This window comes from Solea solea, chromosome 17 (assembly GCF_958295425.1).
Source record: "Solea solea chromosome 17, fSolSol10.1, whole genome shotgun sequence".
NCBI lineage: Eukaryota > Metazoa > Chordata > Actinopteri > Pleuronectiformes > Soleidae > Solea > Solea solea.
In genome coordinates this window covers 9,731,908-9,754,390 of record NC_081150.1, presented here as the reverse complement: position 1 = coordinate 9,754,390, position 22,483 = coordinate 9,731,908, and the positions used below count along the sequence as shown (strand labels likewise).

Below are 22,483 nucleotides of genomic sequence, written 5' to 3'. Positions count from 1 at the left end.
AGTACTTCATTATTGTTCTAAAAAAAGTAGTAATAAAAAAAAAAAATGTACAGCCACATCAGTGAGTAGGTAATCAATTCAAAAAGTTTATTTTTTCTTTTCAAACAGCACAGCTGAACTGTTGTACAAAGATTTCAGATTTACAGCGGTTCAAAGATCTTGTCCTCTGAAGTAAAGGGCTTGTTACTTCTCAAGTCCTCATGGTCAGTCTTAGTAAAATATAAACATTTATACATCAATTACATAGCTATGTGTAATATTCTAAACGCAAGGTTTTTGCCCGCGTTACAGCAGTGATTCGCAAGCTACGCCAAGTTGCCGTGTTGTTAACAGCATGCCATACCAGCACTTCACAACCAACACGTTTCATTTGAAGTTACATTTCACTTGTGCTGTTGCAAATCTTTGAGAACTAAACGCCAAGTTTGCTGAGAATTGTGTGAAAAGTGAGGCTCATGCCAGCGTGAATGTGTTGGGCTCCAGTGTTTCACTTTAATCCCTGTCACAGTGGAAAGCTGTAGTACAGATTCAGTTATGAAACATTACAGCTCACGACTGACAGAGATGAAGAAAAAGGGAGCTCACACAGAGCTTCAGTGTGTGGCCAGACTATCAAAGCTCATACAGGGAATGCATATTTTAATTTAAAGTGAAACTAAGTACAGATAAGTTCTTCCCACAATGTGGTAAGGCAAAGGAACTTCAGAATTAGCAGCGTTTATTAATTAATGAAAAAAGGGGGTGTGACTTAGTAGTTAAGGATGCTTTTTTTTTTTATCTCATTCTCAACAGAAAGTGAAGACAGGAAGATGAGGACAAGACAAAAACACATTTCAAAGCAATTAAAACAACAAACAAACCGTAGTTTACACCCTAATTCTCAGTTGTTTGAGAAAAAAGTATTTTTCATTAGGTCATTATTTAACTTAAACTCCATGATACTGCTGCTGCCGTCTCATCCAAAGAATAACCTCTAGTTTCAAACACTGATGACACAGTGACGTATATTTTACACGACGTGAACCTTTCCTGTACTGTAGTCTTTATACAACGACATCAATCCTTCATCCCATCTCTTCTATGTCATTTCAATAGAGATGTTAAAACATTCCAGTCAAAGGGAAAACACACATTAATGAAATCTAATGTATGTGAACCTGTGGTACTGATTCACACACACTTCAAGTATTATGACTAATCTCTTTTTTATTACCATTAGTCCTTCTCACACACTTATACAAACACATGCACACGGTCAAAAGAAATGTCTGTTGTCCACTGCTGACTTCAGAATCGGGTGTAAGAATTGTAAACGTGGTCAGAGACTGAAAGTTTACCTGTTCCACAGAGAGTGTGTTGAAGAGAAAAGTAACTTCTGCTCTCACTGGAGAGGATTGAGTTTCATCTTTGGAGACGCCATCTTTGGGACGTGGCTGTGGTGCTCTGCTGTTTTTGGGCGGGCAAGATAATAAACCTCCGATTGCTGCAGGTCCCGCCTTTGATTCAGTGCAGCTGCTCCGTGTTTCTCCACCTTTCTTCCTGTCTCACTAGGTGTAGAATCATCTTGGGTCACACGATGACTCAGGCGACATCTAAACACAGAAGGCGGACAAACAAATAACATCAGTTGCAGTGAAAACTGGGGTAGAAAAGGGATCTAGAAACCTACCTCGTTAAAATTGCGTTTTTTTCAAACTGTCAGATCTGCACTTACACTGTAGCATATCAGTGATGCCATGTTTTAACCAAAACATGGATTTTAAACCTGGTAAAAACCCATGGACCATATAAAAAAGTGGATGTTTGCAAGGTTGTTCTCACCAAGGAGTAACAATTCATTGTATAGCCACCAGGGGGCAATACTGCTGGTTGCAAAAGGCAGTCAATTTATATGGAGTCAACAGAAACAAGCCTACTTCATTTAATATAGTCAGGAAACATTTAAAAGGTGGTGGAGTCTGTAGCTAGTTTCAGCTATTCAACAAGAACATGATGTCCATTTTGTCATTTATGTACCAATTTAGAGAAAAATAGATATTAAAGCACGGCACAAATAAGTGGACGCAAGTGTGACGACTAGAACTGGCGTCTTTGAACTTCCAGTTTCAAAAACTGACATGACACCGGTCAGATAAAAAGCTATGGTCCATCCTTGACACGGACAACTACAACTGTTTAGGAGCTCAGTAACTGTCCTAAGTGATAAGAAGTACCAACTCTATCACATTTATTATGTTTGATGATCACAGCAGTCGACCATAGGGGAGGACAAAGAAGCAGAGGAGAAGCAGAGGAGAAGCTCATTGACCTGGACCCTGCTGAGCTGATATATCCTCTATTCCACTCAAAGGTTTGAGGAGACCGTTCTCCCTGAAGGCTATGACAGGAACTCTCTCCTCCTGCTGAATGTGCTGCTCCTCCTCTCCCTCGGGAGGAGACAACCTGGAATGTGAAGGCAGGACAATCACCTCCTCAAACTCCCCATTCTCCCTGGAAAAAAAGAAAAAAAAACAAAACAGTTATGAAACAGAAGTTTCTAAAACGTTCTTTTAAGCCACAATAAACCATAATGTGACATTCGTGATGCAGGCCTACAGCTGTACCTCTGCCCAGGAGGGCTCAGTGCTGCAGTGCTGGGGTTTGTGTTGGGCTCAGGTTGCCGACTGTTGCTGTTGCTGTTGCTGCTGTGTAAAGGTGACCCTGTCACTGCAGATGGAGCAGGAGCAGCTAATGATGACAAGAGACCAACACAGTTGTCAGATACAGCCATCATGGACACAAGTACAGAAGCTACTCCTGATCTTTTTAATCATAAAAGACTGCACACAGGGATGAAGCTTAATTACCTGTGTTGTCTCCATTCCTGCTTGGAATAACTTTCTAGAATTGGGGAAACAAGGAAAAGAGACTGAACACTGAAAAACAACAGATTCTCCAGACTTAGTGAGAAGCCACATTTCTCCTCGTCTTTACCTTCTCTGCTGTGTCTGAACGTCTTGTCCTCTTCATGATCTCCTCCAGACGCTGGCGATTAGAAAACAAAAAGCGTTTTACATGCACTGCACATGAGGAGAATTATTAATTATTAAGAATTAATGATAATGATGCGTGTGAGAAATTGAACGCGTTTCACCTTCTTTCTCTCCAGTCGTTCAGCCTCCTCTTTCTGGAAGTGTTTCTCTCTCTGCTGCCGCAGCCGCTCTGCCTCCTCTCTCTGTCGAGACTCTTCTTCCTCTTTCTAACCAACAGACATTCAGACGCACTCATTATATATTGTCAGATCAACAGAATACTCCGGTGAATTAGAAGTTTCTTCCCCTGTATAGTCCCTCTAACCTGTTTCTCTGCCTCCTCTCTCTCTTTTTGAAGTCTCTCTTCCTCCACCTTCCTCTCCTCCTCCTCCCTCCTTTTTTTCTCCTCCTCCTGCCGCTGAGCCTCCTCCTCTCTCTTCGCTCGCTCCTCGGCCTTTCGGCGAGCGATCTCCTCTCTCGCCAACCTGTGCGGACACACGCGTGGTGCAAAGACAACGCTGCACATAAACACACCTTCAACATCACCCGCCTGCTCTGTAAAGATCCTGCAGATACTCTTACCTTGCTTGCTCCTCTTGTAGCCTGCGCTCTTCTTCCTCGCGTTCCCTCTGCTCACGGGCCAGTCGCCGATTCTCAGCGAGGATACGACTCGCCTCCTCTGGATCTGTGGTGCCTGCTGAAGGCTTTTGTGCTGGAGGACTGCTTATGTTCTCTGGCGGGGATTAAGTCAAATTTATGAAAAATGAATGAAATGACTGTGCTGCGTGATTATGCTTAATCAGAGTGGCGACTGACCGCTGGATGCTGCTGCTGTTGTCTGCTCATTTGATGTCCTGTTCTGACCCAGTGGCTGAGGTCGAGGCTCAGGAGGGCTGAGGACCCTTTCTTGCTCCTTCTCTTGGGCTCTGGTGGGAGTCGGGGGGCGGGGACTGTCGGGTGTGATTCTTACAGGACGAAGGTTACCCGTGTCTTCTGCCCCGGGGGACTTAAGCAGCTTGGGAGTTGGAGGACGCGCTGGTGTCTTCTGTGGAGGCCTGTGTGCAAGAAGAAAGGCTGCAATTTGCTACAAGCGTTGATACAAATGTCTTACTTATGGGCATTTGTCACAGTTAAAAAGCACAAAAACTGATCAAAGAGTTAAACCCAGTTCTTGTTCTGAATAAACCATAGTTACAATGTCACAAATCTGCTTATGTCCTGAGCAGTTGTCAAAAACTTCTCCTACCTGCCAGGAGAGGGTGCTGTCACTTTCTTTTTGCCTAGAGATGAGGAGTGTTTGTTGGGAGGAACCATCATAATGGGGGCCAGTGGCAGTGAAAGGTTGCTCCATGACTTCCTGACGTTGTCGCGGTCCTTTCGCTGTTGGTGGAGGAGAAACCACTGATTAATAATGATGATTCTGTGTCACTTAACCAGGAGGCAAGTGAGCAACTGACATAACATCACTGAGGTAGCATTGTCCATAGCAATACATAGTAATCAGGTGGTTGAGACATTGTCGAGGTCCAGGTGCCCTACCTGGCGACAGCAGCAGCAGCAGATGACGATGAGTAAAAGGATTAGACTCAAACACAAACTTGCTTTGACAACATGTAATCTCTGACTAGCCGAGTTTAACAAGAAACCCTCTCATCTTAATATCCGTTACTTTCAATTAAAGAGGAAAAGTGAAATGAACACTGCAGACATAAACACTGAAATAAAAGATAATATAACACATGTTACATCACACAAATGACTGCATTGTACTTGGTATGAATGGAAAACAGGATATGAATCTATCAATAATAGCAAATACATCAAGAAAATGTTTGTTCATCGTTGAAAAATAGCAATGAATACAAAGCACCTTTTTTATGATTCAAACACATTGATAGTATCACTCCTTGGACATTTTTATAATATACCTTTTAGTATAAATATTACTATTAAAGCTGCTGTAACACTATTCCCCAGATCAGTGATTCACAAACCTAGAAATTATGTGGCTAAACTGTGATTAAATATCAATAAATGTATCAGATTTCAGACATAGATCATTAAATTGCCTATAATAAACCAAATAAATGCAAACAATTTGCATTCGTCATACATTTTATGGTAATTTGAAGCTCAGTAGCTGCAATAAAAGAGAATAAACTTTTTTATTGACCTCTTAAAACACACCTGCAATACCTTCATAGCCCACCAGGTGACTGGAGACCACACTGTCCTAGATAACCAGCCAAACACACATGTGCCAGTTAGTGTCATGAGTTACCTGTGTGGTTTCGGTCGTCCTCCTGCGTGGGGTGGTGGTGGAGGAGGACGAGGCCGTCTCCCTGCTGAGGTTCCTGTCATGGCTGCGGCAGTGAGGCAGCGGCTGAGTCTGCAGAACCTTGAAGGACACGGAGCCCATCGGGTGGCAAGACACTGAGCGAGGACACACAGGCATGGCTATGGTGATGCATGAGGTGGGAGGTTTTTGGGCACGGATTTGCGGAGGTAATGGATCAAGACAACGTGGGGATTTATGACACAAAGGAGGGGGTAAGGGTGTGATAATCAGAAGCAAGAGAGACAGGAAGGAGAAGGATGTCAAAGGAATTAATAAAAGAGAAGCCGAGGGGTTTGGGGAAACCAGCGAAGGTACGGTGTTGGTGAAAACAGAGAAGAAAGAAGATATTAGTCTTACTGATTGGAAGAACAGCTGCAAACACTCTTCGACAATCAATGAAGGATGAATGTGTTTTTTTGGTATGGATGATCAGAAATGGAGAAAAAGAAAAACTAACAACATATACAATATTAAAAGAAGATATACAAGTTATAACTTCTATTTTGTGCTTGTCTTATACCTGCTGTAAGCAACCCCAGTGCAGGGAGCATTTCTACTTAGTCATTCATGCAAAAGTACAATTACCAGACTCAACACCACACACGGCAACTGAACTTAATACGAAACAGGTGCATTTACACATAAGTGCAGAAAAGAGTGAAGTAACAGCTGTAATTGTGTTGCATGTTAGTGTGAGTAAAGTTGATGAGGAGAGTACGATAATTCAAAAACACACAGAATAAACACAAAAGACAGAAACAGGCTTTTCTGAGTTTCTGGGAAACAACAATATGCTCAAAATCACGACGTAATGCTTGACCCCACAACTCAGCTAAATCTGAACTCCAGGGAAACAAAGAATGGCATCCGTATGAGAATGCTTTCTTAATAGCTTACTCTGTCTGTGTGTCTGTGTCTGTGTGTGTCTGTGTGTGTGTGTGTGTGTGTGTGTGTGTGTGTGTGTGTGTGTGTGTGTGTGTGTGTGTGTGTGTGTGTGTGTGTGTGTGTGTGTGTGTGTGTGTGTGTGTGCCTGTCACAGGGTGGTGAGGAAAGTTTCAGACAGTATAATGCTTTAAGCCTGACCAAATCTGATTAAAATACGTTAGAGCACTATGAGCAGTGACTTATAGTTCAGAGTGTTTTGGTGAGTCACTCGCACACATTATAACGATGGGTCCCTAGTGAGGGATGTTACCTGCTTGCTCTCCAGACAGACTCATGGCACTGCGACTGCGGGCCAGGTAGGAGTGTGTCGGCTGCTGCAGGCGATTCACCACGTTGCTTTCCCACGGCGTCAGTGGGAGGCGACGCGGGCCTGGACGCACATGACACATTTGAGGTTCAACAACAGCTAAAGCTTCTTTCCCACTTATTATTCTTAAAAATCAGCCAAAGCAGATGATAATCAATGCTTTATTGTAATAATTTTTTTTTACTGTAGCTGTTTCCAGTTGCTTCCCTCGCATTGGACAACTGTGTAGGCGACGGCTTAAGAGACGTCTTAAAACATGCACAGCCTGTTTTGTTACACCTACACCTGCATGCACCACCACAGCATGAAGTGAAGCCCAGACCGAAGACAAGCACAGAGGATTATTGCATTTGTAATTTAAACTTTTAAATGAATCCAGCAAATTATTCATAAAGCATTTAAAGTTTTTAAAGCAAGTAACTTAAAATATTGTGGATACACACTTTACATAGCAGAATGGAAAATGATACGGTAATAATATTGCAATTCAGATTTGATATAATGGTAATAACATCTGCGGAAGTTATTCCCAGCTTGGTAATAACAATGGTAATAACGACCATCAGTGTAATATCTTTACATGAAAGCGTTTGTGAATCAAAATTGATTTATTACCATATTATAATCCTCCTTTATCTCCCACACACACTTGATTACATGGTTATTACCATCATATTACGTCCCAATTACAAAATTATTACCATATGGTTACTGTCTTGCATTGTAAGGTGTTACCAGTATTGGTCCATGCAGAGTCCCTAGCACCTGGGTAGGAATCATGCAATGATTAAATAATCCTTATGATATCCTGATTTGCCACTTAAAAAACAAAGGAGAGTTTCTAAGGCAAAACATGCAGCGTTGCTTGCTCTGCTAATCATGCAGAGTACAAAGAGGCTGCAGGGATCGCAGTGAGCAGAGATACAACTGGGCTGGAAACTGAATCTCTAACATACACTGCTCTGTACTAAAGCAGAATACAGGAAATACGGTCAGTGTCGTTCTCAGAGTCATTTTATTTACACGTCAGTGGAAATGTGGGTGCCAAATTTTCAGCTGGGATAAAAAATATTGTTCCCACAAAAACAAAAAGATTATCCCACAGAGGATTAGAGAAAGAGGGTCACGCTAGAGGTCTTGATCCCTCTGATGAAACACACAAGAGCAAACACATTACTGTACTGTACTACAGTATGTTCTGTTAGCAGAGTGTGGACATTTAAAATAATCTGAGATCACATCAACGAATAGATCAAGGCGTTAACATCAAAGGTTGGGCAGCTAAAATGTTTTCTATTAAATGGCTGGTTGATGGCTGGCAATGTTCACATCTATTATTATTATATAAACAGGTTCCAGCCCGTGATCTGTTTGCTGTGCAACCAAGTTTATAGCATATACAAAAATGAGCGACCAATTGACAAAAAAAATTCCCAGGAAACACCTGTGCCTTTCTGCGGGGGGGTCTTTCCCTGGTGCAGGCGGAGTTTGGACTGAGCTTTGTTAATGACAGGAGAGGAGGCTGTTCTCATCTGTAAGCCTGTCAGCAACATGAGAATACATGACTAGGTGTTCAATAAAAAGACATATGTGTATATATATATATATATATATATATATACACACATTTATATGTCTATATATACATTTACTAAGGAATTGGCTGATATTTTGAGAATAGTTTTTATTTTCTTAATAGATGAGAGGGTAACAGTTTGCTTGGCTGTCCAGTGGTAACAAATCCAACCTAACAGTACCTCGAAAGTTCACGACTGACTGACACATTATATTTTATTTGTTTACAAATACAAAGTGGTTTTTGGAGTTAAACCTCAGATATAACGCATCATTTAATTAGCTGTCGAGGTGCTGGTAGGTCATTCTGGGACAGTGGATAGTGGTAAATTGTTACCCCAGTTTCTTTATTTGAGCTAAGCTAGTTGGCTTCTTCTTCATGTTTACTATTTAGCCATGCTAGCAAAAGTGCTTTCTTTCCCCTGAACTTAAAAGAAAACAAAAGTGGTTACAGGATTAAAGACATACTTCATTTCCACAAATGGAACCAAACACAGACCACCACATGTGAATAATGTAATGAATAGTGTTTGTTATTTGTGTGTAACATTCAGTGTCATTACCTCTGTCTGGTGAGTGCAGGAGTGTGGCAGAGGAATAGGAGAGGCGCTTGGTAATGATGGGGTCTGCGTGTTTGGATAAATTCACTGTGGACACTGACCGTCTGTCACCATCTAACAACAAGGAGCAACATGATAAAATTAAATGAATGGCATACCATTTAAGTCAGGGACTTCAAGACAGACAGACGGGGAGAAAGGCAGCTGGAGACGGGATTCACTCACAGAAGGGTTAATCAAGTCTAATTAAATGACATTAAACATGAAAAACTACACATATGTTGTTAGAAATGATATCAAATATAATATTAAAACACATTTGTGCTAAATGGGTCATATTTCTATTTAATGTTTAACAAAAAAAAAGCCTTACAATATAACTTCTAGTCACAAAGAGGATTACTACATTCTAATGGTGCTATTCACACTGGTCTACATTTATACTAATGCCACTGTGCTAAAACAAAGGTGCTGCACAGCTGCAGTGCTACAGTGAGCAGTCTAACACTAGCCAGCTAACTGGCACACTGCTATAATATTCACATTGGGAGGTCAATCCATATCTGCGGTAGAGACTGGAAGCACTCTGCATGTGCTCCAGTCCAGCAAGGTCGAGTGGATAGAGGAAAGCCGACTCGACAAAACCTGGACCAGGAGGTGGAAGGACAATGGCAGAGAAACAAAGAGCAGAGAGGAGGGAGATCCGAGAGCGAGGAAGAGGAAGAGAGAGAGAGACAGGGAGAGGTTGAATTTGAGAATAGGGGAAACGGAGGAAGAAAGAAAGGGAGGGAGAGGCAGAAAGGTAGAGCAGGGTGTGAGTCAGCAGTAACAATAAAGGGCAGAGGATCTGAAACGTTCAAATATAAAAACAGCTGAACAAAAGTGACACGCAGATGCAGGCGCACATATTTACACGACAGTCATGCATCAGAGAGCGGAAAGCACTTCTTTCTAATTCTAACTCCACCTGTGTTTGACACACACAGTGGTAGTCTGTTGTTAAGATGTGTGATGCGTTTAAGTACCGGCTGGTGTGTTGGGAGTGTTTGGGTACAGAGCCCCTCCCCATGACCAGCGATTGGGCTTCTGACTGGTTTTCTGGCTTCTCTCCAATGTCCGACGAATCACTGCTTCATGACGAACCTTTGGTCAAAAAAAAGAAAAACAACAATAACAGCATCATCACATAAAAGAGTGATGCATGTTACGACTAATGCCCTGAGTTGTTTGTTGTGTCCCAGTTTTACCTTATCAGATGACACTTAAGATAACACAAACGATGAAAGCAAAACCACGCTCTGCATCTTACATTTACTTGAAAGTGTGTAGCATCCAGGAAAGTAAGACATTCTCAGGGCTGCTGCAAAGCCCCAATTCTTCGCAGTTTCAACATTTTTAAAATACTCCAAAAATGAACAGTAAATAACTCTTGTAAGGTTTTCAGGATCTGACCTTGTGAAGACATCAGAATTCTGTTGTTGGTTTTTGAAACAGTTTGCATGCTTGATTGTGTCTGTGTGTTAATATGAGGCATAAATAGATCTGCCTGCACAGATTTGTGAACACGACGTGTCGCTCTGTACCCTGTCCTCCTCCAGTTTCTGCCGCCGTTTCTCGTCCACGGCGATCCGTCTCTTCTCCTCCTTTAACCTCTGCTCCTCCAGCCTCCTCCTTCTTTCCTCCAGGTGTTTCTCATAGTGCTGCCTGGCTCGCTCCTCACGTGCCTGCCACTGGACCTCCTTGATAGCTGAGGCATAATGGGGACATGGGCATATAGTTGATAAAGATTTGATGCACATTCACCTGAGCCCAGTATGCACAATCACATGCGCACACACACAGGCTTATAGCAGCAGAGTAAAGGGTCAGCTGAAGACCATGTGACCAAGCTTTAGCTCTCAACACAAAGCAAATCCCTCAGTCTTTCAGCTGGGGCCAGAAGTACACCACTGTACAACACTAACACAGTTTATATTGGGACAAAACAAAAATGATCGTGTTAGTCAACTAAAAGCAGACTCCTAAAATACATGTAAACATGACTGAAACTGCACTAAATCACATTTCTCAAAGTTGGACTAACTCACCCAGCCAATGTGAGTTGAGCTACTACTGAATGTATATTTCAGTTTTGACTTTTTTGGACACAGATTTTATGCTCTGTCTTCTTGAAGAACTGGATATTTTCAATGACCAGCTGCATGCTAAACTGAAAACCTAAAACTAACAAGCTGGGACAAGGGCAATAGTCCAACTGAACAGTGTCGTCGAGCTACAACTGCGGCTCAACTTAAATGTGTATGGAAACGTACCGAGTGACAACATACAACTAGGAACAGGCTACAACTCTCTAAACCCCACCTGTGGTACATCATTCACTCTCAATACACTCCTAAAATCTGTCCCATGGCCCAAAACGTTACGTAACATGGGCGCCATGGTTACCGGGTGACCCGGCTTCGGCCAGGACTTTATGTAACAACCAGAGAAACAAACCCTTCACTACAGCTACAAACCAAGTTCAGTAGTGATATATGCTGTGGGGAAAAAAAACAAAAAAACAGCAAGTGAGTGGTGCATCTAAATACCCCCATTTATAGACTGATTACACACTGATGTAGAGTCTACACACACACACACACACCACGACCACCTCCACTACCACACACACATTTAAACACACCGTTCTGTTTCTCACGCTCCTCACGACGCTCACGGGCCAGCCTCTGTCTCTCGTCAATCTTGTTGAAGAGCAATGAGTCTGCAGCACAAACAACAATTAAAGAGCAGGACAAACTGTGTTTAAAACTGGTGAATACAGACAAAATCCTATTTTATTTTATGTCTTAGTTTACCTCTGTTAAACCTATAAACCAGAGCGACTTACCCAGTTTGGTAGCAGCATTGTTACTGGGGCTGGTGGTGGTGTGGCTATGGATTGAAGCAGGGATTGAGGTCGGGCTGGGAGTGTAGATCTGTCCAGAGCCCGAGGAACCCGGACGGGCAGCTGATGACACCGTGCCATCCTCTGATTTATACTGGGAGTAAGAAACTGAAAGGAAAACAAAGTGGCATTGTTGAAATTTCCTGAACCAGAACAAAAGGTATCATCACACACATCTGACAAGATGTGTGTCTTGTCACTTATCTTTGTGAATATATTGTGATATCACTGTGACCTTCACCATAGACCATCAAATACGAATAATTTCCATGTCCAAGTCAATGTTTGTGGCACATTTTCTAGAAATTTTTCAAAGCTTTACACTGACCTTGAAATTTGATCACAAAAAGCAAATTAGTTAAGCCCCGAGTTCAAGTTAAAGTATGTGTCAGATGATTCCCTCTGCTCACAACATGAAGTGACAGTGACTCTGGTCTTTGACCACCAAAATCAGTTAATCCTTGAGATTCTTCCATCCAAGTTCTGTGTGGAATTTAAAGAGATTCATGCAAAAATGTTCCTGAGATATCACGTTTACAAGAATGCAAGGACAAACAAACGGACATCCTGAAAACTGATGCTTCAGGCCAGGACTTTCACCAGTGTGGAGGCATAAAAACAATGAAAAGAGAAGCTGCACAAGACAAACTATGGTAAAAAATAGACAGATCAGTTTCTATATTTCCAAGCAAACAGAATGGGGTGAAAAAACATAAACTGCATCTCCTGTATTCTTAAACGTTCCCAGTTTGTTGCCCCATTTTCAACTCAGCTCATACTAGGCTATTGATTGATGGCACTGCAAGGCTCAGGGTGACTCAGCAATTTCAGGTCAGCCTCCTGGACACACAGACAGAGAGCTTAACATGGGCTTTGTGCAGAAACAGATGGACCTGTCGCAAACCTGCCAAAATCAAAACATGCACACACCTTTGTGCTGTGAAGAAGACAAACGTAATTAGTCAAGGACAAACCATCAAATATTAGGAAAACTTTCTGACATGACTATACGATGACTCCCACATGGAGCAACAAACAGTCCATAGTAACCGATACACTGTACACAGTTATATAATTGTTTTATACACCATACAATACTGCTCCTCATTGCATGCAGTGACGTGGAGTCTCCACAGAGACAAATCTGTCCCAGAAAGCAGAAGACCAATTTAAATCAGCCACTCTGACCTAGACTACACTGACAAATTAAGACAGATTGACTCTACCTGAAATAGCACAAGGCACACAGTCTATTCTGTCTGTTTTTCTTTATCTCCAATATGTTAGATGCAAGGTCAAGTGTGTGGATAGGTACGGTTTGAGCAAAATATGTTGAATCCAAGATATCAGTCTGGATTAGAGCTGCAACTAACGATTATTTTCATAATCAATTAATCTGTCGATTATTTTCTCGATTAATCGTTTGGTCCATAAAATATTAGAAAACCTTAAAAAATGTCGGTCAGTGTTCGTCAAACCTGGAAATGATGATGTTCTCAAATGTCTTGTTTTGTCCACAAACCAAAATGATTAACTTTTACGAATTTCTTTGTTATCCAGAGCAAAGAAATGAAGAGATAGATAAAGGTCTATGAGGGAGTAACCGCATTTGTGTTGCTCTTCCTGACAAAATAAAAAACAAGTTGTTACTCATGTTAACTCAAGGACAATTTGCTAGCTCAGTCCTGGCTTTCATCTGTGAACAGATTTTGCTCAGTCATGGGGATTTTGTGGGAAATGCATTATCCTTTTCACCTACTTCTACACTCGTGGTTTGTGATGCTCCAGAAAAGTATACAAATGCAAACTATTGGTGCCGTTTCCACCCTATTATATTCATCATATTCATATGTCTAATACTAATTCACAAAGGGCATGCTGAACAAAGACATGAGGTTACAGCTGCAGAGGTATTTCCTGCCACAGTTTGTGAGGCAGGTATAGAGGAGTGCAATCAGTATTAACAAGCCTTCCCTGCCTCAGGTGCACCACTTTTGGAACTGGTTTCATAATGGCTATTGTTATAAACAGGAAAGGTTTGGCTGGGCCAGGTTACAATAATGTGAAGTCGGTCTGCTCCTTCCCCTAAAATCATTTTATGCAAACAAAGGATTTGCTCAATGAGAGACTGTAAGAGATGAGGATTATGTCATGCAGACAAATATTGAAATAGGAATTGGTGAATAGGCTCCAATAACATAAGCGAGATGAACTCTGGATGAGAGGTCACATGGCCATTAAAAAGGACAAAGTAGGGAGCTTGTTAAATGCTAGATAACTTCTGGGAGAATGATGTAGTAGACACTGTGACAGTACGTAACTTCAGTCATGTGGTGACAGGGAAAGTACTGCACTACTTCATTTCATTTGACAGCTTAAACTGGAGCAACCCAGTGAAAAGAGCTTGGATAACTCTCAGTCACACAAAAAGGGAATTATTTCTTTCCTGTGAAAAGCCTGGAAGAAAACAAGAGGGTGAAAAATATGAGTAGAAAAAAAAAAAAAAATGTCCTATTGCATTTACAATAAAAGATGATTCACAATTATTTATAAAGTATCAGTACAGCGTCCAAGCATTAAGCCAGAAAGCCCTCAAATTATTAAAGATTTGTTCATTTTTACACCTAGTTCCATATTGACTGGCTGTTACGAGAAACTTGGCTCCGTGCAGCAGGGTGCAGGAATGATGACGAGTCAAGAAATAAAGCAGCAATGAAGGCGTGTGTATTATGTGTAAATCAGAGTAGATGTCTTATTGTCCATATTCACAATAATATTTTACAGTGTAAATAAGGGCAAGATGCCCCCGTTATACTAATAAGCCCTTTTCACAGTAGCCATTTTAATGTATTCAATCGAATAAATAATAAATAAACCTTCAAAGACCCAGCCCACCTGTTGCCATGTTTTTGTAAGCTCTACCCTAATATTTTCAAAATTTTAGACTGAAGATAATTTATATGTTTGGCTCTAATCTGGCCAAACATATACATTATGAAAAGCAGTCCTTCAAAGGCATTTAGGGATGTTTAAATCTCTGTACTGGGTTAACAATAGGGCTCAAAGTCTGCACTTTGATCCCTCAGTAATCGTCATTTCAAGTGTGCTGGTGTATAAAGTAAAAGATACTTACAAATTGCACTCTACTTTACTGCCGCCCTGCACCCGTTCAATTAATGTTGATTCAGAAATGACACCTGCACAAGCCATTACCTGGGTTTTGGTTCATGATTCCAGGAGAGTAAGATGCAAGATAAGATCACAGTCCATGGTGCACTGAGGGGTCAGTGGCGAGGGAGAAAGAGCAAAGGATGAAAATCCATATGAGACAAAAAAAAAAAGGGACCACCCCAAATTTAAGAGTTACCAGAGTAAAGGCAGGAAGCGAGAAAGAGGTAGAGGTCAGTTGTCAGTGTCACTGATGTTGAGAACCGACTGTGTGAGACAGGTTGTGGTGTCCCCACCCCCCCATCCTTTTGTCACTGTGTGTATATGCGTGTGTTTATAAAAGAGTGACACAGGAGGAGAGTGTGACTATTTAATCTGGCCCTCCCTCCCTTCATGTTGGCGCACATGCCTGCTCCCCACCCCCAATCTATCTACATACAGATTACATGGTCAGAGTTAGTGATTAATGCTGTGCTGTCTGGGGCCAGTGGGTAGGAGGCAAGCAAGCTGTGTGTCTCCTGCCTTCACTGCAGCCTGCATGAGAGGATTAGCCTCTGCTAATGCTAAGCTAAACGCTAAGATCCAGCCAGCACAGGCCTTTCAGGACTGGCTAACAGGTGCAAAAGTGGTGGCTGCTAATGACACATGAGGCTGCATTCATGGCAGACAGTACTTTCAGGTTTTAATTATGCTAAAAAGCTAAAGTGAGTGTCATCATTCACTACAGCATTGGATGCCACTAATAATAGAAACTGGTGCCATCAACTATTGAAATGTTGTCCTGGTTTTTGATGATATTTTGAGAGGGTGTAATATTTATTAAAATAAAGACTTAACAACCTGGCATTGATAATAGTTAATCTGTACACAAAGTTGATTTAAAATAACGGACAAGGGCATGACAGAGGATAGGCACCTTTTTTTGGACAATTGTCAGTCACAACTCGACCTTGTGTCCATCCAAATGTACTGCAAAGATGATTTATACACCCAAACTTTGTTATCACCTCTAGAAGCACAAAGCAAGTTCACTGATTAAGTGAAGATGACAATTATTGAGGAATCAAAATGAGCAATGTAACTTTTCTACACACCATGAATTAAACTTGTTCCATGCATAAAACCCAGTAACTCCTCATAATAAAGAACAGTATTAAACTTCAAGAGCCTCTGAGCATATCACTTTTCAGCTGAGCAGTGGAATCATATCCAGTTAGAAGGAACAAGAAAAGCTCATTTAATTTTCTTTGTTCATTCAGTTGTTCATCCACGAATGCCTAAAACTTCTGGTTATTCTGTAATACCAACCATAAACCATTGCTCACAGGCTTTTTCTCCCACTCTGTTCTGTACTCAGCCTTAATACCAGGAGGCTATTCAAACAGAAACAGGATCCTGAGTCCACCCCTCTCTTTTTCTATACGTTGTTCTGGAAGACATGGTAAAGGAAATAGAAAGTGAATGTATTGCTTATTTATACCAGCTGTGACTCGCTGTCCAGCAGACTGACTGATCTGCTTACTGATGCATTAAAGCCCCATACACGTGTGAAGTGGTGAACTGCACATTCACTCATCTGTTGTCCTTGTGTTGACCTAATCGTGCCTTGTCAGCTGCTTTCCTAATACAAACAAACAAACAAACCCACACATCATTGCTGTGCTTTCTCATCAGACCTGACAGACACCTGTCCCTGGAAATCTGAGTATCTGCATATACACAAATAGCAAGCAGACAAGCAACACACAGCCAAGGAACCTAGCAATTTATAATACTTTTCTTACTATCCAATACTTATTCTCTTTGATTAACATCCTAAGCCTGGACAATAATTCAATAACCATGTACATCACAATGTATGTATGTAATGTTATAATGTTTATGCATGACCCAAATACCCATATCATTACTTTAGATATTTGTTGTTTTCTCTCCAAAAAAACTGGTTTCTTTGATTCAGGTGCAAAATCTATCTTTAATTATCAGACATTTATTGTGATATTTATTGATATAAACTGATTTGAAAATCTTTTATTGGGATACTGTTTCTGGCCATATTGCCCGACCCTAATACACACACACGCAAGTTATCCACTACCGTGACTCTTCAGAGATTTAGGAAACAACCCTCTGCTTCAGATATTAATGTCCAAAAAAGCACGCAAACACATACAAACAGCCCAAGGTACCAAAACATATGCATCCCCCGTGTTCTCCACTGTCAGTTTCGCCTTTATACCCCATACCTTTTTTCTTCCTTTTGCAAGCACCTCTCCGCTTCCGTCCCTCGTCTTCCTCAGTGATGGTGAAGAGTGCCGGGATGGCTGAGCGGCTGCCTCCCTTCTTCAGCTTCCACTTGCCCTGCGAGCATCCGCCTGTACATCCTCCTTTTCCTCTTCCTTTACTCTCTGGCATCACCTACACTGTTGCTAACCCTTGAGCTCCTGGCTAACTCACCCACCCTCCTGCCCATCCCAACCTCCTGACGTGAGCAGTGACGGGAAGCAGGTCAGTGATGGACCAGAGATGATGGTGGATGACGAGGTCACCTTACTAAGAGCCTTGCTCTCTGAGAGGATGGAGAGAGCAATCGGCTAATAGCTGACACTAAAAGCTTATTTCTTCCGACCACACATTGTAGCTCTGTATCTGACGGCAGACAGGATGAGGGAATGGGAAGGACAGAACAAACACAGTTGGAGAGATGGAAGAAGCGAAATGTGGCAGAGTAAAAGGTTTAAAGGTAAAGATGATGGACAAATAATTGGGTACAGTGTGATGCTCAAGGAGAGAATGAATGAGACAAACAGAGAAGCTCACTGTGCCACGTCCATACTGGTTGTGATGGTAGTGCCTGCCTGGCATAGAGAGGGAAAGAGGAAGAAAGACAGCAAGAGTGAGGATGAGCTCTTTTACTCTGGGCTTAGAAAAGAAGACTTAATCCACAAGACTGGCGCGGTGGAGAGCTGGGAGGATTGCACTTCTCCTGACTCCCTCACTCCTTATAAGATGCTGCTGCTGCTGCTCACACTACTGTTGCTGCAGTGCCACTCTCCATCCTCAATGCTCTGTGGTTACGGCCTATTCTATAGATACAAACTGTCATCACAGAATTTCATCACTCAGGCACACATTTAACTATGGCGGCACAATTGTTAAAATATTCAGTGGGAATCCAGCGGTGGAACATGAGCTGGTACCAGAAAAGGGTTTCCTTAACAACAGTAGCACATGGACCAATGACGCAGTGGGAGAGTGGAAGCCAGAGAGCATGCACACACGCACACACACACACACACACACACACACACACACACACACACACACACACACACACACTACAGCAGTATCCGTAGAGGGGGTGTGTCCACAAAGCACATGGTATATGTCTCCGCCTTATTCCTCTCTTAAAGTGCCACCACAGTTGTACAGTAAATATGGAAATCCACTGGTTTATACCCAACATGTCCTTAAAGGGAAAGGGTGACACAAATATAGGACACATGTTTACAGTAAATCGGGAGAACACTACATTAGTGGTGAAATTGTTCAATTAAACACAAAACACCGACCAGCATTTCTTCACCAGCATGAGCTTTTGCTACTTCTATGTGATTTATAACATTGGAAATGTTCTAAAACACATATGTCGCTTTTACAATTATTTCATTGATCAAATAAACATTAATCTCATTTGAATTATATGCAAATATGGCTGGTTATTCAGGAGTGGGAAAAATGACGCATTAGAAGAAAGGTGCCATAGAACGGGAGGGAAATGATCTCAGCTATTGGAGGTCTGTTCATTAACAACACAAACACTGGCCTGAACAACCTTTACTCGTGGTGTGAGCTTGCGTACACTTATCTCACATCCACCAGAGCAAATACACACAGAGATTAAACAACCAGCATGACAGCTGGAAATCATAAAGCCACATAAAAGCTATGGCTCGTAACATCAGGGAGACTAAAGTATTCGAGACAAAGCATCCAACTGTCTCCTTTTCTCAAATGCATTACATGTAGTTGGCCTTACATGTGCAAAATAATAGAACAACATACTATTTACAGTACATATAACAATAAAGAGATATTTAATATATAGAGGACTACAGGAAAACCCTTACTGCCTCATCTCCCCAGGGAGCACATGTTGTTCAAACACACATATTCATCCAAGAGCAATCTGATCTTTGTCCCTGCAGGATAGAGTAATCCTACACTCAGACTTTAACCAGATAGGCTTGGCAACACACCCTTCTCACACCTATTCAATGTGTGCGAGACACAGAAATGGGAACAAATGAACCCGTTTGACTACAGTTAGAAATTATAAAGTATATATACAGTGCGTTATTACGTCTAAATTTACCAATAAACTGCTATTTTCAAAAAAAACCTACTAGACACTTTTTACACATCGTCCTTTGGCTGCAGCCCCTAAATAACTAGATCTGTGACTGCTGTGAGTTACTTGAAACTGAATTATTTTCAAAGCAGAAGCTCAAACATTCTGACCTTTTCAGATTTAGGAATGTATCAGCTGATTAATGGCAACTTTTAATTATCCAGTCGTGTTTGTATAATTATGTTAATAATAACATCCCTGGGATTAGTTTAAAACCGGTTTTCAGCACACGTCACGGTTAGGGGTATGTGCACAAGATGACCCAATTGTGAGGACCAAACATCTCAGCCTTCCAGGTGAGTCAACAATATCATGGTGCTACAGCAGGTGTAAAGGCAGTGCTTCTCACTAATAGAACACAAGAGTACCATACTACTGTGAAGACATACAGAGACTGAGGGATCAATACAGATCACACCTCAAGACCAATGAGCTGACGAAAAAGAAACTGGCTTTATGCCAAATATATCGGCAGGATGAAACAACAGATGTCGGATAAAATGAAAGAATAAGAGATAAACATCCTTATTAGAAGCAGCAAATAAGAGGCAAAGTGCAAAACAGTTAACCTGGCAACATGCTGGCAGTGGATAAACTGTTAGAGTTTCATTTGGCTGATTAGGAAATGAGATACTAAAACTAGCTTTGCATCAGAGTGACAGAAGACACAAGCGGCAATTTTGAGTGGGTGTTTTTATAAGATAAGGAAAGTCACTGATTAGCATGCCAGATTCAAGTACAACACCAGAGTCAGTTGGCTTGTGCATGTTTTAGAGCTCAAAACAGCATAGAAACATTAATAATGCATATGAAAATAAGTGATACTAGCAGCAGGCTTGTAAAGCTTAAACGCAAAATGTTACAACCAAAAGTGGTCGTGGAGTGAGTGTTACAGATTAGATTTAGTAGAATTTAAAGTGAAACAAGCAATAATGGGAAAACCCAAAGGTAAACGATAATTGTGGGGATAGATATGAGGAACAAGACTAATGACCAGGGTACAAATACAAGTGTAAAAAGTGTATGCATTTCCGAGAGTATAATTCCTTTTAAACTACACTTGCTGATAAAAACGGATCTGAGTTTGAAGCCGACCCAATTGACTATATGCACAGTCTCTTCATGGTTTTCAATAAAACAGCCCAACTATTTCCTGTAAACTGGCAGCCAACAATGCAGATTTTACCAAGAGCGTTTAGTGAGGAATTATAGAATTTCATGGAGGCTGTGCACAGCAGTGCTCCACTTTTGTCCCCTCACAACGCTTCAATTTGAATCGCCTTTGTCACTTTAAGCCACGTTGAATCCCTCAGGGCTATCTATTAAAAAACAATGTAAACATTTTCAATCTAGTTTTAATTGCTAACATTGCCAACCAGTCCAAGTTTCTCCTGAACGACAACTGCCCCGAAGGTAAAAGAGCTGGCTTATATTTTAGTGGACGTTCTAAGTGACACCTCGTCATCAGCTGGATTCCCCTGCGGTTATAACTATTCAAAATTTTTAAACTAATGAGTAAAACACGTCACTTGTAAGCCAGTGGTAATCTGAGAAAAGGTGGAGCTATTTCTAAACTGGGATGTTTCTAGAAAGAAGGAAAGAAAAACTGCCTGACATGTTCTTTAACCATTTCTTCTACCTCTGTGACCCTTATTAGCCTAATAAAACATGCCAAGAGAAAACAACATTTGCATTTCCTGCACAAGAGAGAGAACAAGCTACTTAATTAAGTTGAATTCATGAACTCAACCATTGAGCTCATATTTCTGAATCTGAACAGTCACCGATTTCAACTGCTTATTCAAATGGAAAGGAGAAGAGGTGTTGTTTACCTGTTTTTTTCATGCATATTCAAAATACCTTTCGATCTATCGCTACTGAGGTAATTAGGTTCGACAAATGTGTTGTAAAGTGGACATCCTCAATACTGACCACATTTAATCAGAGTGATAAAGTTCAGCTTTGAAAATATCTAAAGTAATAATGCCACATTATTTTGGACATTAACTGTCTGCTGCACTGCACTGATGATTAGGATAGGTTAAATGTTAATAGCCATCAATTGCAAGTCATTAAATCACATTTTTAGGTCCAGACATACCAGATGAAAGCCCCTCCAAATGGGGTTTAAAACACAATAAAGCATTAAAATTAGTTATTCTATTCATGCTTTCAAAGACAAAATGTTATCCTGAAAGTCTGAAAAAGCACTTAGTGGTGAATATCATTAACAGCTGATGGAAAACACCTGTGGTGTCATCACTGACTGGAGGTGTGGCCAGAGGTGAAACGTTCAAATACACCTGTAATTTTAAACCCCTTAAGAAATGTAAACTAGGCCAGTTAAAATGCCGTACTGAATTACAATAACAGTTTTTGTTTTATTTTATTATATTTAGTCACAAAGTCAAAGTTGTTTTGTACTGTGGACGCAATTCACTATGTACTATTTTATAAGAATATGAAAAATGTGTACACAAGGCCTAACAAGACTTTTGAATACAACACAATGTTTTAAAGCTACATGAGCTGTCATTTACAGTCGACACCATTAGGAGTTCAGACAGGTGTCCGGTTACACTACGTTATGGAAAAGTTAAGGAAAATAGCAAACCAGGCAAAAAGTCAACAATTACACGAATAAAAAATAGAGGGGGAATAATACTTTTTGTAAAAGCCAGATTAGGAAGTTACAGCTCCTTTTAGCCTCTGCTCAGTCACATGAATTCACCTGTCACATCAAGTAAAGGAGCGTTTCGACAAAATGTCAGCAACAGGTGTCAGGGCAAGCACGAGATGAGCTCGAAATGACCATAAACAACGTGAACAAAGATATAACTAAAACTGTATTCACATGATTTAAAGTCCGTGTCGAGGTAATACAAACGCGAAACCACCGGGTGAGTGAGTCGGTTGATCGTTAATCCCGCTCCCGTGACCAACCGGCTCCGAGGACTAGAGTTTCTCTCTCTCTGTATTTCAGCGTTCAAACCACCAACAAACATGACAGGAAGTTCACTTACTGACAAGTTACCGCGTCGTTCCGTCTTCGTCTATTTTCAAACAAAAGTTTGTCCGAGTAAAGTTCCCCGAGTGTGTCAAGAACTCACCTTGGGACCCGGGAGGAGATGAGTCGCTGCCATCCTGGTCCGCCATGTCTCCTGACGTGACGTCACCTGAGAGGGATCAGAGGCAGGAACCTGCAGCAGGCAGCAGCGGGACTG

The 22,483-nt window shown here is 41.3% G+C and overlaps 1 protein-coding gene across 8 annotated transcripts; it reads right to left on the bottom strand.

Moving 5' to 3' along the window:
• Positions 1–66: 66 nt before the first annotated feature.
• Positions 67–22,483, bottom strand: map7b (microtubule-associated protein 7b). 8 transcript variants are annotated; one of them, XM_058613384.1, is made up of 20 exons: positions 22,370–22,483; positions 11,624–11,788; positions 11,420–11,497; positions 10,320–10,483; positions 9,762–9,879; positions 9,280–9,381; positions 8,740–8,850; positions 8,046–8,141; positions 6,545–6,664; positions 5,293–5,468; positions 4,258–4,391; positions 3,828–4,066; positions 3,594–3,744; positions 3,337–3,496; positions 3,134–3,238; positions 2,974–3,024; positions 2,847–2,880; positions 2,604–2,727; positions 2,309–2,490; positions 67–1,592 (listed from the first exon to the last, which is right to left on the bottom strand). In XM_058613384.1, exons 1-20 carry the CDS (start codon positions 22,413–22,415, stop codon positions 1,582–1,584), a joined length of 2,367 nt encoding a protein of 788 aa, XP_058469367.1. In that variant the 5' UTR covers positions 22,416–22,483; the 3' UTR covers positions 67–1,581. The 8 variants fall into 8 exon arrangements, with proteins under 8 accessions (XP_058469367.1, XP_058469362.1, XP_058469363.1 ...); XM_058613379.1 differs by lacking the exon at positions 22,370–22,483 and adding an exon at positions 17,095–17,692; XM_058613380.1 differs by lacking the exon at positions 22,370–22,483 and adding an exon at positions 17,095–17,688 and having other exon boundaries at positions 5,293–5,444.